At 44.9% G+C, this 12,148-nt stretch overlaps 1 protein-coding gene across 1 annotated transcript in view; it reads left to right on the top strand.

Annotated features, from left to right (window-relative positions):
* LOC126334915 (uncharacterized) overlaps positions 1–12,148 on the top strand; it is a 549,387-nt gene that overhangs the window by 503,629 nt on the left and 33,610 nt on the right. The window contains exon 4 of the mRNA XM_049997637.1: positions 2,005–2,261. Coding sequence (XP_049853594.1) covers positions 2,005–2,261 — 257 coding nt within the window. The remainder of the gene's footprint in view (positions 1–2,004; positions 2,262–12,148) is intronic.

Here is a 12,148-nt window from a genome sequence, read left to right as displayed (position 1 = left end):
GGAATCAACCAATATGATCACGAAACCATGAGAGGCGCTGCAGGGCGGTATCGTGATGTTAGCAAAGGCACTCGCCTCAGTCGTCTGCTACCCTAGCCCACTAACGCCAATCGCCTCACTGTCCGAACGGATACGTTCTTCGTACCTCCCACATTGATTTCTGGTTATTTCACCCAGAGTTGATTTTCTGTAACACTGACAATTATAGGCAAACGCTGTTGCGTTCGGTCGTTGAGTAAAAGCCGTTGGCCACTGGGTTGTCCATGGTGAGAGATAACACTTGAAATGTGGTATTCTCGGAACACACTTGACATTGTGGATCGCGAAATATTGAATTCTCTAACGATTTCCCAAATAGAAAGTCCCATGCTTCTAGCTCCGACTACCTTTCCGCATTCAAAGTCTGTTAATTGTCGTCGTACGGTCATAACCACGTCGGAAACCTTTCCAGACGAATCACCTTAGTACAAACGACAAATGCGCCAATGCACGCGATACTACCGCCATGTGTATACCATATGTATGTATAGCTATCACACGGCTTTTGTCACCTCATTGTACAGCTACATTCTCGTCACAGTCACAGAGAAACGGGAGTCAAAATGTCTCACAGTGCAGCGCTACTTAGTTTGCGTCCCACACAACTGGCCATTACTCTAGAGTGGGACTCACGAGTGCGTTGTACATCTATATCTACATTTATACTCCGCAAGCGACCCAACGGTGTGTGGCGGAGGGTACTTCACGTACTACTGTCAATACCTCCCACTCTTGTTCCAGGCGCGTATGGTTCGCGGGAAGAACGACTGTCTGAAAGCCTCCGTACGCGCTCTAATCTCTCTAATTTTACATTCGTGATCTCCTCGGGAGGTATAAGTAGGGGGAAGCAATATATTCGATATCTCATCCAGAAACGCACCCTCTCGAAAACTGGACAGCAAGCTACACCGCGAACAGAGAGCCTCTCTTGCAGAGTCTGCCACTTGAGTTTGCTAAACATCTCCGTAACGCTATCACGATTACCAAATAACCCTGTGACGAAACGCGCCGCTCTTCTTTTAGTCTTCTCTATCTCCTCTGTCAACCCGACCTGCTACGAATCCCACACTGATCAGCGATACTCAAGTATAGGTCGAACGAGTGTTTTGTAAGCCACCTACTTTGTTGATGGACTACATTTTCTAAGGACTCTCCCAATGAATCTCAACCTGGCACCCGCCTTACGAACAATTGATTTTATATGATCATTCCACTTCAAATCATTCCGTAGGCATACACCCAGATATTTTACAGAAGTAACTGCTACCGGTGTTTGTTCCGCTATCATATAATCATACAATAAAGGATCCTTCTTTCTATGTATTCGCAATACATTACATTTGTCTATGTTAAGGGTCACTTGCCACTCCCCGTACCAAGTGCCTATCCGCTGCAGATCTTCCTGCATTTCGCTACAATATTCTAATGCTGCAACTTCTCTGTATACTACAGCATCATCCGCGAAAAGCCGCGTGGAACTTCCGACACTATCTACTAGGTCATTTATATATATTGTGAAAAGCAATGGTCCCATAACACTCCCCTCTGGCACGTCAGAGGTTACTCTAACGTCTGTAGACGTCTCTCTGTGGACAATAACGTGCTGTGTTCTGTTTGCTAAAAACTCTTCAATCCATCCACACAGCTGGTCTGAAATTCCGTAGGCTCTTACTTTGTTTATCAGGCGACAATGCGAAACTGTATCGAAAGCCTTCCGGAAGTCGAGGAAAATCGCATCTACCTGTGAGCCTGTATCTAATATTTTCTGGGTCTCACGAACAAATAAGGCAAGTTGGGTCTCACACGATCGCTGTTTCCGGAATCCATGTTGATTCCTACAGAGTAGATTCTGGGTTTCAAGAAATGACGTGATACGTGAGCAAAAAACATGTTCTAAAATTCTACAGCAGATCGATGTCAGAGCCAGCTTTGTACCAGTACTTAGGAGGTGGTGCGCTGTTGCAGCCGAACGGGCGCCTATACGAGAGCTTCTCGGTGTTCTGCCCGGCGGACCGCCTGGAGGAGCTGTCGCTGCTCGAGGAGGAGGACATGCTGCTGGACTGGTCGCAGCCGCTCTATCTCAACTTCACGCACAGCGACATCGTCGACCGTCTCGAATCCTTCTACAGCGACATCGGCACCGTCGAGAAGGTCCACGGCGACCTCTACGTGTACGAGCCGCCCGCCGCCGCAGACGCCACCCCCAACGAGCCCATCGAAGAGTGAGTTTACACCTCCTCTCCGTTCCCTGCTCTCTGCAAATCTCCTCAACTTCTGTAACGCTACGAGGGTCACTCCTAAAGAAATGCACACTACTTTTGTAAAAATACAGTTTTCTTTCTGCATGTGTGAAAGTCTTACAGCGTGTATATACATCATTCCCGCTTGTTTTCAAACTTAGTTCAACCTGTTCCCGTGAGTGGCGCCGTCACAGCATGTCTTCAAGATGGCTACTACACTTGACGTTCGTCAGAAGCAACGTGCTGTCATAGAATTACTGTGCTGTGAAAACGAGACGGTGGGAAACATCCACAAGAGGTTGAAAAAAGTGTACGGAGATGCTGCTGTGATGCAGTACAGTTAGTCGGTGGTCAAACAGGTTACTTGATGAAAGCGGGCACGGCGATATTGAGGATTGTCCTCGCAGTGGCAGGTCTCGTACTGCACACATCCAGACAATGTGCAGAGAGTTAACGAATTGATGATTGCTGACAGACGCATCACAGTGAATGAATTGTCACGCTACGCTGGGATAGTGGAAGGAAGTGTTTGCAGAATACTGAAAGTGTTGGCGTTAAAAAGTTTGTGCCAGGTGGGTTCCCAGGATGTCGACAGTGGCTCACAAAGAAACAAGAAAAACAGTATGCAGCGAACTTTTGGAACAGTACAAGCATGGTGGAGATGAATTTCTTGGAAGAATTATGACAGGTGATGAAACGTAGCTCCATTATTATTCACCAGAGACGAAGAGGCAATCAATGGAGTGGCATGGTACAAATTCATAGAAGAAAAAAAATTAAAAACCACGCCTTCTGCTGGAAAAGTTTCTCGATTCCGAAGGACTCTTGCTTGTGGACATCATGCCAAGTGGAACCACCATAAATTCTGATACGTATGTGACGACAGTGAAAAAACCTCAAGCTGGACTGAGTCGTGTTCGACCACATCGGCAAAAGCAGAATGTCTTGCTGTTGCACGACAATGCACGGCCACATGTCACTCAAAAAGCCATGGAAGCGATCACAAAACTGGGATGTACAACACTGAAACACCCGCCTAATCTCTTTTGGGAAATTGAAAGACTCTCTTCGTGGAACAAGGTTTGAAGATGATGACTCCCTTGCACATGCTGCCAAACAGTGGCTCCAACAGGTTGGTCCAGAATTTTTACCGTGCGGGTATACAGGCGCTGGTTCCAAGATGGCTTAAGGCAGTTGAGAGGGATGGAAATTAAGTGGAGAAATGAAAATATTGTTCCTAAAGGATGTATCTACACACTGTAAAACTTTCAAACATGTAGAATAAAAGATGATTTTTTTTAAAAAATAGTGTGCATTTCTTTTGTAGTGACCCTCGTATATATGACATGGTACAGCACTGTTGTAGAATCTTTATTCACACTGCTGGCCATTAAAACTGAAGCACCAGGAAAGATAGCACAATAAAAATTTAACTTATTTTGCGTATAGCAGAAATAATTGATCATAATACATGGTCCAATCCTATTAATGTGACCACTTCCTGTGTTCAACATCAACGTGAAATAACCAGTCACAGGTGGCAGTACTGGTAATGATGGGTATGCTAAGCGAGTTGGAGGGATGCAGAAAACAGTGCAGTCGTTATCCTAATGCGGAAAAGGAGCTAGACATCCAAATGGGTTGATCATTCGTATTCGCGCTAAAGATTAAAGCATTTCCGACATGTCTAAGTCCGTGAACCGTTATCATACCACCGTGGTTGATATACACTGCGCACGGCAAAATGGCGCCATCCAAAACCGCCATCGAGGCGACCGTGCTCCACAATGGGTCATAGATGACAGAAGTGAATGATGGCTGTGATGATGTGTACGGGCGAGATGACAGGCAAGTGTTGAGCAACTGACGCCCCAGATGAATCAGCGAGCTAACAGTGTCTCCTCAGCGACTGCTCAGCGAACATTGCTGAGTATGGGTCTTTGCAGCAGGCACATGGTATATGCACCCATGCTGACTGCTGTTCCTCAGCAATGAAGGCTGGAATTTGTGCGCCATTGCCTTAACTTGAGGTCCACTGAGTGGAGACAGGTGGTACTTCCAGATGAATCACGTTTTATGTTCATCAGTGTGAAACCAAATTCCCCACAAAAATAGTCAGAAAGGTAAAGGCTGGAGGAGGAAGCGTTACGGTCGGGGAAATGTTTTTGTGGCATTTCGTGGATCGTTTCGTCGTTCTATAAGGCACAGTGGATTAACACAATTTTGCATCTATTCTTGGCGACCGTGTCCATGCGTATATGCAGTTTATTTTTCCACGACACGATGGCACCTAGCAGCAGAACAATTCAGTGTGTTACAGAGCTCACAGTGTACATGTGTGGTTTGAAGACCATCAGGATGAGTTTACTGTACTCCGCTGTCCACCAGACTTACTTGCTTTCAGCTAGTCCACGTAGAACCTTGGCCTCCTTTGTCACATGCCTCCATTCTTCTCTGTCCCTCGTGATCCTTGTCCAGTTCCTGACACCTATTGCTCTGGAATCCTCCTCCATATCTTCAGGCCACATTTTCCTGGGTGATCGTCTTCTCCTTCTCTTTTCAGGTTTTCCTATAAACTCTTCCTTAACACTTTGAGTTTCTTGCATTCTCTGTACATATCCGACCCATCTCATTCTTCCTTGCTTGATTTTCACCAGGCTCCACCGATTTAAACCCAATTGAAAATCTGTAGAACCACTTCGATCAGGCTGAACGCAACATGAATCCTCAACTGAGATTGGCTATGCACTGGAATAAGCACAGCCCCACACCCAAGTCTCTACCTTCAAGAGCCTCATTGACTTTCATCCTGCACACCTCACACTGCAAAAGGTTGTTATTCCACCATTTGTAAGGTGATCACATTAAAGTGACTGGACAAAGTACACTCCTGGAAAATGAAATAAGAACACCGTGAATTCATTGTCCCAGGAAGGGAAAACTTTATTGACACATTCCTGGGGTCAGATACATCACATGATCACACTGACAGAACCACAGGCACATAGACACAGGCAACAGAGCATGCACAATGTCGGCACTAGTACAGTGTATATCCACCTTTCGCAGCAATGCAGGCTGCTATTCTCCCATGGAGACGATCGTAGAGATGCTGGATGTAGTCCTGTGGAACGGCTTGCCATGCCATTTCCACCTGGCGCCTCAGTTGGACCAGCGTTCGTGCTGGACGTGCAGACCGCGTGAGACGACGCTTCATCCAGTCCCAAACATGCCCAATGGGGGACAGATCCGGAGATCTTGCTGGCCAGGGTAGTTGACTTTCACCTTCTAGAGCACGTTGGGTGGCACGGGATACATGCGGACGTGCATTGTCCTGTTGGAACAGCAAGTTTCCTTGCCGGTCTAGGAATGGTAGAACGATGGGTACGATGAGGGTTTGGATGTACCGTGCACTATTCAGTGTCCCCTCGACGATCACCAGAGGTGTACGGCCAGTGTAGGAGATCGCTCCCCACACCATGATGCCGGGTGTTGGCCCCGTGTGCCTCGGTCGTATGCAGTCCTGATTGTGGCGCTCACCTGCACGGTGCCAAACACGCATACGACCATCATTGGCACCAAGGCAGAAGCGACTCTCATCGCTGAAGACGACACGTCTCCATTCGTCCCTCCATTCACGCCTGTCGCGACACCACTGGAGGCGGGCTGCACGATGTTGGGGCGTGAGCGGAAGACGGCCTAACGGTGTGCGAGACCGTAGCCCAGCTTCATGGAGACGGTTGTGAATGGTCCTCGCCGATACCCCAGGAGCAACAGCGTCCCTAATTTGCTGGGAAGTGGCGGTGCGGTCCCCTACGGCACTGCGTAGGATCCTACGGTCTTGGCGTGCATCCGTGCGTCGCTGCGGTCCGGTCCCAGGTCGACGGGCACGTGCACCTTCCGCCGACCACTGGCGACAACATCGATGTACTGTGGAGACCTCAGGCCCCACGTGTTGAGCAATTCGGCGGTACGTCCATCCGGCCTCCCGCATGCCCACTATACGCCCTCGCTCAGAATCCGTCAGCTGCACATACGGTTCACGTCCACGCTGTCACGGCATGCTACCAGTGTTAAAGACTGCGATGGAGCTCCGTATGCCACGGCAAACTGGCTGACACTGACGGCGGCGGTGCACAAATGCTGCGCAGCTAGCGCCATTCCACGGCCAACACCGCGGGTACTGGTGTGTCCGCTGTGCCGCGCGTGTGATCATTGCTTGTACAGCCCTCTCCTAGTGTCCGGAGCAAGTATGGTGGGTCTGACACACCGGTGTCAATGTGTTCTTTTTTCCATTTCCAGGAGTGTATTTGTACTTGCTTACTTGGGGTATGTTCAAAATTTAGTACATAGCACTGACCATTCTGGCAGCAATCTTAGCTCTAAACTGGCTGGGCATTGAGTACAGATGAGCTTGGATTGCAGATGTGGATAAGATATTTTATGTTGCTTGAACTCTATGCCAGATTAGTCATGGGGACTAGCGAGTCATCCGGCAGTAACCTATGCCATGCCTTCAGTGGATCAGAGATCAGGAGAACATCAGAATGGCAAGATCAAAATGTGGTTTTATGTTAGGGCGATATGTGGCACACCACCAGCACTAACATATCAGAAATGGAATGGCTGCTGAGATGTTACCAGCTATGCATGACATGTCATCATGCCAGGTGCTAGGACGTTCGACGTCCTCAGGGCCTCCACATATGGATACGTCCATTGTTGTACTGTATCTACAACCAAGAATACCTTGTTTAGACAATATGGTCCCACTCTTGTATCCAGTGTTGTTGAGTTCACCGCCATCGGTCCGCAGCAGTGATTGCCGCGCCAACAGTACATGACACTACACATATCGCCGCAAGTTCCGTGTGGATATTTGTCTTCCTGCAAAAAAGCAGAATACCTGACTAAAAGTGACGTAGTTGTACTATCCTGCACAGCTGAGTTAACAGTAGTGCTCTCCTCTCGGGCGTTAGTCATGTGGACCTGTTCCTCATGACGTTAAACGTAGCCTTCCTCAAAATATAAGTTCCATATTCGCATGAAAATCGTGGTATCTTGAGAAATGTAAGCCGCAGTATCTCGCAAAGATAAACTGGAATCGCAGTAGGCAACAATTCTGCTGCTGTCAAAGTTAACGTGGACTTCTCACAGACAACCGATGCGACTTCTGAATGAGAAACCCGCTGCGTAATCTTTTCGTATAGATAATATGTAGACCCAATCCCCCATGAACCATGGACCTTGCCGTTGGTGGGGAGGCTTGCGTGCCTCAGCGATACAGATAGCCGTACCGTAGGTGCAACCACAACGGAGAGGTATCTGTTGAGAAGCCAGACAAACGTGTGAATCCTGAAGAGGGGCAGCAGCCTTTTCAGTAGTTGCAAGGGCAACAGTCTGGATGATTGACTGATCTGGCCTTGTAACAATAACCAAAACGGCCGTGCTGTGCTGGTACTGCAAACGGCTGAAAGCAAGGGGAAACTACAGCCGTAATTTTTCCCGAGGGCATGCAGCTTTACTGTATGATTAAATGATGATGGCGTCCTCTTGGGTAAAATATTCCGGAGGTAAAATAGTCCCCCATTCGGATCTCCGGGTGGGGACTACTCAAGAGAACGTAGTTATCAGGAGAAAGAGAGCTGGCGTTCTACGGATCGGAGCGTGGAATGTCAGATCCCTTAATCGGGCAGGTAGGTTAGAAAATTTAAAAAGGGAAATGGATAGGTTAGAGTTAGATATAGTGCGAATTAGTGAAGTTCGGTGGCAGGAGGAACAAGACTTTTGGTCAGGTGACTACAGGGTTATAAATACAAAATCAAAGAGATGTAATGCAGGAGTAGGTTTAATAAAGAATAAAAATAGGAATGCGGGTAAGCTACTACCAACAGCATAGTGAACGCATTATTGTGGCCAAGATAGATACGAAGCCCACACCTACTACAGTATTACAAGTTTATATGCCAACTAGCTCTGCAGATGATGAAGAAATCGATGAAATGTATGATGAGATAAAAGAAATTATTCAGGTAGTGAAGGGAGACGAAAATTTAATAGTCATGTGTGACTAGAATTCGAGAGTAGGAAAAGGGAAAGAAGGAAACATAGTGGGTGAATATGGATTGGGGGAGAGAAATGAAAGAGAAAGCTGTCTGGTAGAATTTTGCACAGAGCATAACTTAATCATAGCTAACACTTGGTTCAAGAATCATAAAAGAAGGTTGTATACATGGAAGAATCCTGGAGATACTAGCAGGTATCAGATAGATTATATAATGGTAAGACAGAGATTTAGGAACCAGGTTTTAAATTGTAAGACATTTCAGGGGCAGATGTGGACTCTGACCACAATCTATTGATTATGAACTGTAGATTAAAACTGAAGAAACTGCAAAAAGGTGAGAGTTTAAGGAGATAGGACCTGGATAAACTAAAAAAACCAGAGGTTGTACAGAGTTTCAGGGAGAGCATAAGGGAACAATTGACAGGAATTGGGGAAAGAAATACAGTAGAAGAAGAATGAGTAGCTCTGAGGAATGAAGTAGTGAAGGCAGCAGAGGTAAAAAGACGAGGGCTAGTAGAAATCCTTGGGTAACCGAAGAAATATTGAATTTAATTGATGAAAGGAGAAAACATAAAAACGCAGTAAATGAAGCAGGCAAAAGGGAATACAAACGTCTAAAAAATGATGTCGACAGGAAGTGCAAAATGGCTAAGCAGGGATGGCTAGAGGACAAATGTAAGGATGTAGAGGCTTATCTCACTAGGGGTAAGATAGATACTGCCTACAGGAAAATTAAAGAGACATTTGGAGAAAAGAGAACCACTTGCACGAATATCAAGAGCTCAGATGGAAACCCAGTTCTAAGCAAACAAGGGAAAGCTGAAAGGTGGAAGGAGTATATAGGGGGTCTATACAATGGCGGTGTACTTGATTACAATATTATGGAAATGGAAGAGGATGTAAATGAAGATGAAATGGGAGATACGATACTGCGTGAAGAGTTTGACAGAGCACTGAAAGACCTGAGTCAAAACATGGCCCCGGGAGTAGACAACATTCCATTGGGACTACTGACAGTTTTGGGAGAGCCAGTCCTGACAAAACTCTACCATCTGGTGAGCAAAATATATGACACAGGTGAAATACCCTGAGGCTTCAAGAAGAATATAATAATTCCAATCCCAAAGAAAGCAGGTGTTGACAGATGTGAAAATTACCGAACTATCAGTTTAATAAGTCACAGCTGCAAAATACTAACGCGAATTCTTTACAGACGAATGGAAAAACTGGTAGATGCGGACCTCGGGGAGGATCAGTTTGGATTCCGTAGAAATGTTGGAACACGTGAGGCAATACTGACCCTACGACTTATCTTAGAAGAAAGATTAAGAAAAGGCAGTCCTACGTTTCTAGCATTTGTAGACTTAGAGAAAGTTTTTGACAATGTTGACTGGAATACTCTCTTTCAAATTCTGAAGGTGGCAGGGGTAAAATACAGGGAGCGAAAGGCTATTTACAATTTGTACAGAAACCAGATGGCAATTATAAGAGTCGAGGGACATGAAAGGGAAGCAATGGTTGGGATGGGAGTGAGACAGGGTTGTAGTCTCTCCCCAATGTTATTCAATCTGTATATTGAGCAAGCAGTAAAGGAAACAAAAGAAAAATTCGGACTAGATATTAAAGTCCATGGAGAAGAAATAAAAACGTTGAGGTTCGCCGATGACATTGTAATTCTGTCAGAGACAGCAAAGGACTTGGAAGAGCAGTTGAACGGAATGGATAGTGTCTTGAACGGACATAAGATGAACATCAACAAAAGCAAAACGGGGATAATGGAATGTAGTAGAATTAAGTCGGGTGATGCTGAGGGAATTAGATTAGGAAGTGAGACACTTAAAGTAGTAAAGGAGTTTTGCTATTTGGGGAGCAAAATAACTGATGATGGTCGAAGTAGAGAGGATATAAAATGTAGACTGGCAATGGCAAGGAAAGCGTTTCTGAAGAAGAGAAATTTCTTAACATCGAGTATAGATTTAAGTGTCAGGTAGTCGTTTCTGAAAGTATTTGTATGGAGTGTAGCCATGTATGGAAGTGAAACGTGGACGATAAATAGTTTAGACAAGAAGAGAATAGAAGTTTGAGAAATGAGGTGCTACAGAAGAATGCTGAAGATTAGATGGGTAGATCACATAACTAATGAGGAGGTATTGAATAGAATTGGGGTGAAGAGGAGTCTGTGGCACAACTGGACAAGAAGAAGGGACCGGTTGGTAGGACATGTTCTGAGGCATCAAGGGATCACAAATTTAGCACTGGAGGGCAGCGTGGAGGGTAAAAATCGTAGAGGGAGACCAAGAGATGAATACATTAAGCAGATTCAGAAGGATGTAGGTTGCAGTTAGTACTGGGAGATGAAGAAGCTTGCACAAGATAAAGTAGCATGGGGAGCTGCATCAAATCAGTCTCAGGACTGAAGACAACAACAACAACAACAACAACAACAACAAAATGTAGACGACGTTTCTCCTAAATACTCTAAGTGGTTACGCTGAAATGCTAATCAGTTGCACATCCAAGCAAAAACTACACGCTAGACGTTGTTGCATGCGGTCTTCATAGTGCTATATTATTAATTACCAGTTGTGTAGCTGCACATTTATGGAGAGAAACTATGGAGCTTAAGACGCCCCTCCAACAACTCCCTGAATACCTATCCTACGCTTCCTAGAACCGAAGGCTTTCCAAAATTTGCATTGATTGACTGTTCCATCGGTTCTTGGCGGAATATTTTATATATTATGAATGAAAACACACATAACACTGGGGTTAATATTCTACCTTTTACTCTACAAGGGAAGTAACTCAGCACGAACAGAGAAAACTGATAAATATAATTTTAAAATGTAGATATGTGTGTGCACTAACACTGAGTTAGAACACTTAACTGTCAAAATTTTCATTTGCATAGAATCAATGTTTGAAAGTCAACTAAAGTAATAACTACAGAAGTATGAGTTGCTGGAGGAGCAGTACCATCTAACAGACAATTACGACCAGGTGATTTACAAAATTAATTGATAAGATATTATTTGGTAAAAAGCAGAACACTCAATGGAAAGAAAATGTGTACACGCGTGTATTAATTAGTCTCACGTTTCCCAAAATAGAACTTGTTGTGCTAAAGTAAATTCGTCCCTTACTCGTCATTGCAGCGCAAATGATGAATTTCGATGAAGTGGAAATTTATAAATGTCAGTTTTTTTACGATTATTGTTCTGAGTGGATCAATGCAATGTTTACCGCAAAAAGGAAACCTGTTTGCACTATGACACGAGTCTGGTAAAGCCGTCAGTTTTCCTTATAATGCACATAGGAAACTAGTTATAACATGCTGGTGGAAGGAGGAAAGACGCTATACAGCGGATGACATTGTTGAACTCATAAAATATTCCTCAAAAACTATAACAAGTTTTCCATTGTTCAAATGAAGATGGATTCTTTTATCAACTACAGTTCCTGGTGGCCTACATTCTACATATGTTCCTGCCTGAGCGATGATTCTTATGGTAAAGCTATTCCTAGAAGCCTGAAAAGGATTTTCACTTTTTCAAATACCGGGGGATGACTTTCTCAGCTGAAAAAACGCATAGTGTCACGTGCAAGATGAATATTGCTGGCTTGACGATGGACACTTTTTGGCTGAAGAAAGCTGTGCAACCTTTGGATCTCCCTTCAAAGAAAGTACATATTTTTACTGCTTATAAATCACAACAAAACGGATGACAACAAGAAATCTTTGGTGCACATTGTTCAATATAAGATGCAGTTCTGGAACCCAGTGACAACAAGCCCAACAACA

Source organism: Schistocerca gregaria, chromosome 1 (genome assembly GCF_023897955.1).
Source record: "Schistocerca gregaria isolate iqSchGreg1 chromosome 1, iqSchGreg1.2, whole genome shotgun sequence".
NCBI classification, from domain to species: domain Eukaryota; kingdom Metazoa; phylum Arthropoda; class Insecta; order Orthoptera; family Acrididae; genus Schistocerca; species Schistocerca gregaria.
Note: the sequence above shows the minus strand (reverse complement) of the source record. Positions and strands in the feature narration are given on the sequence as shown.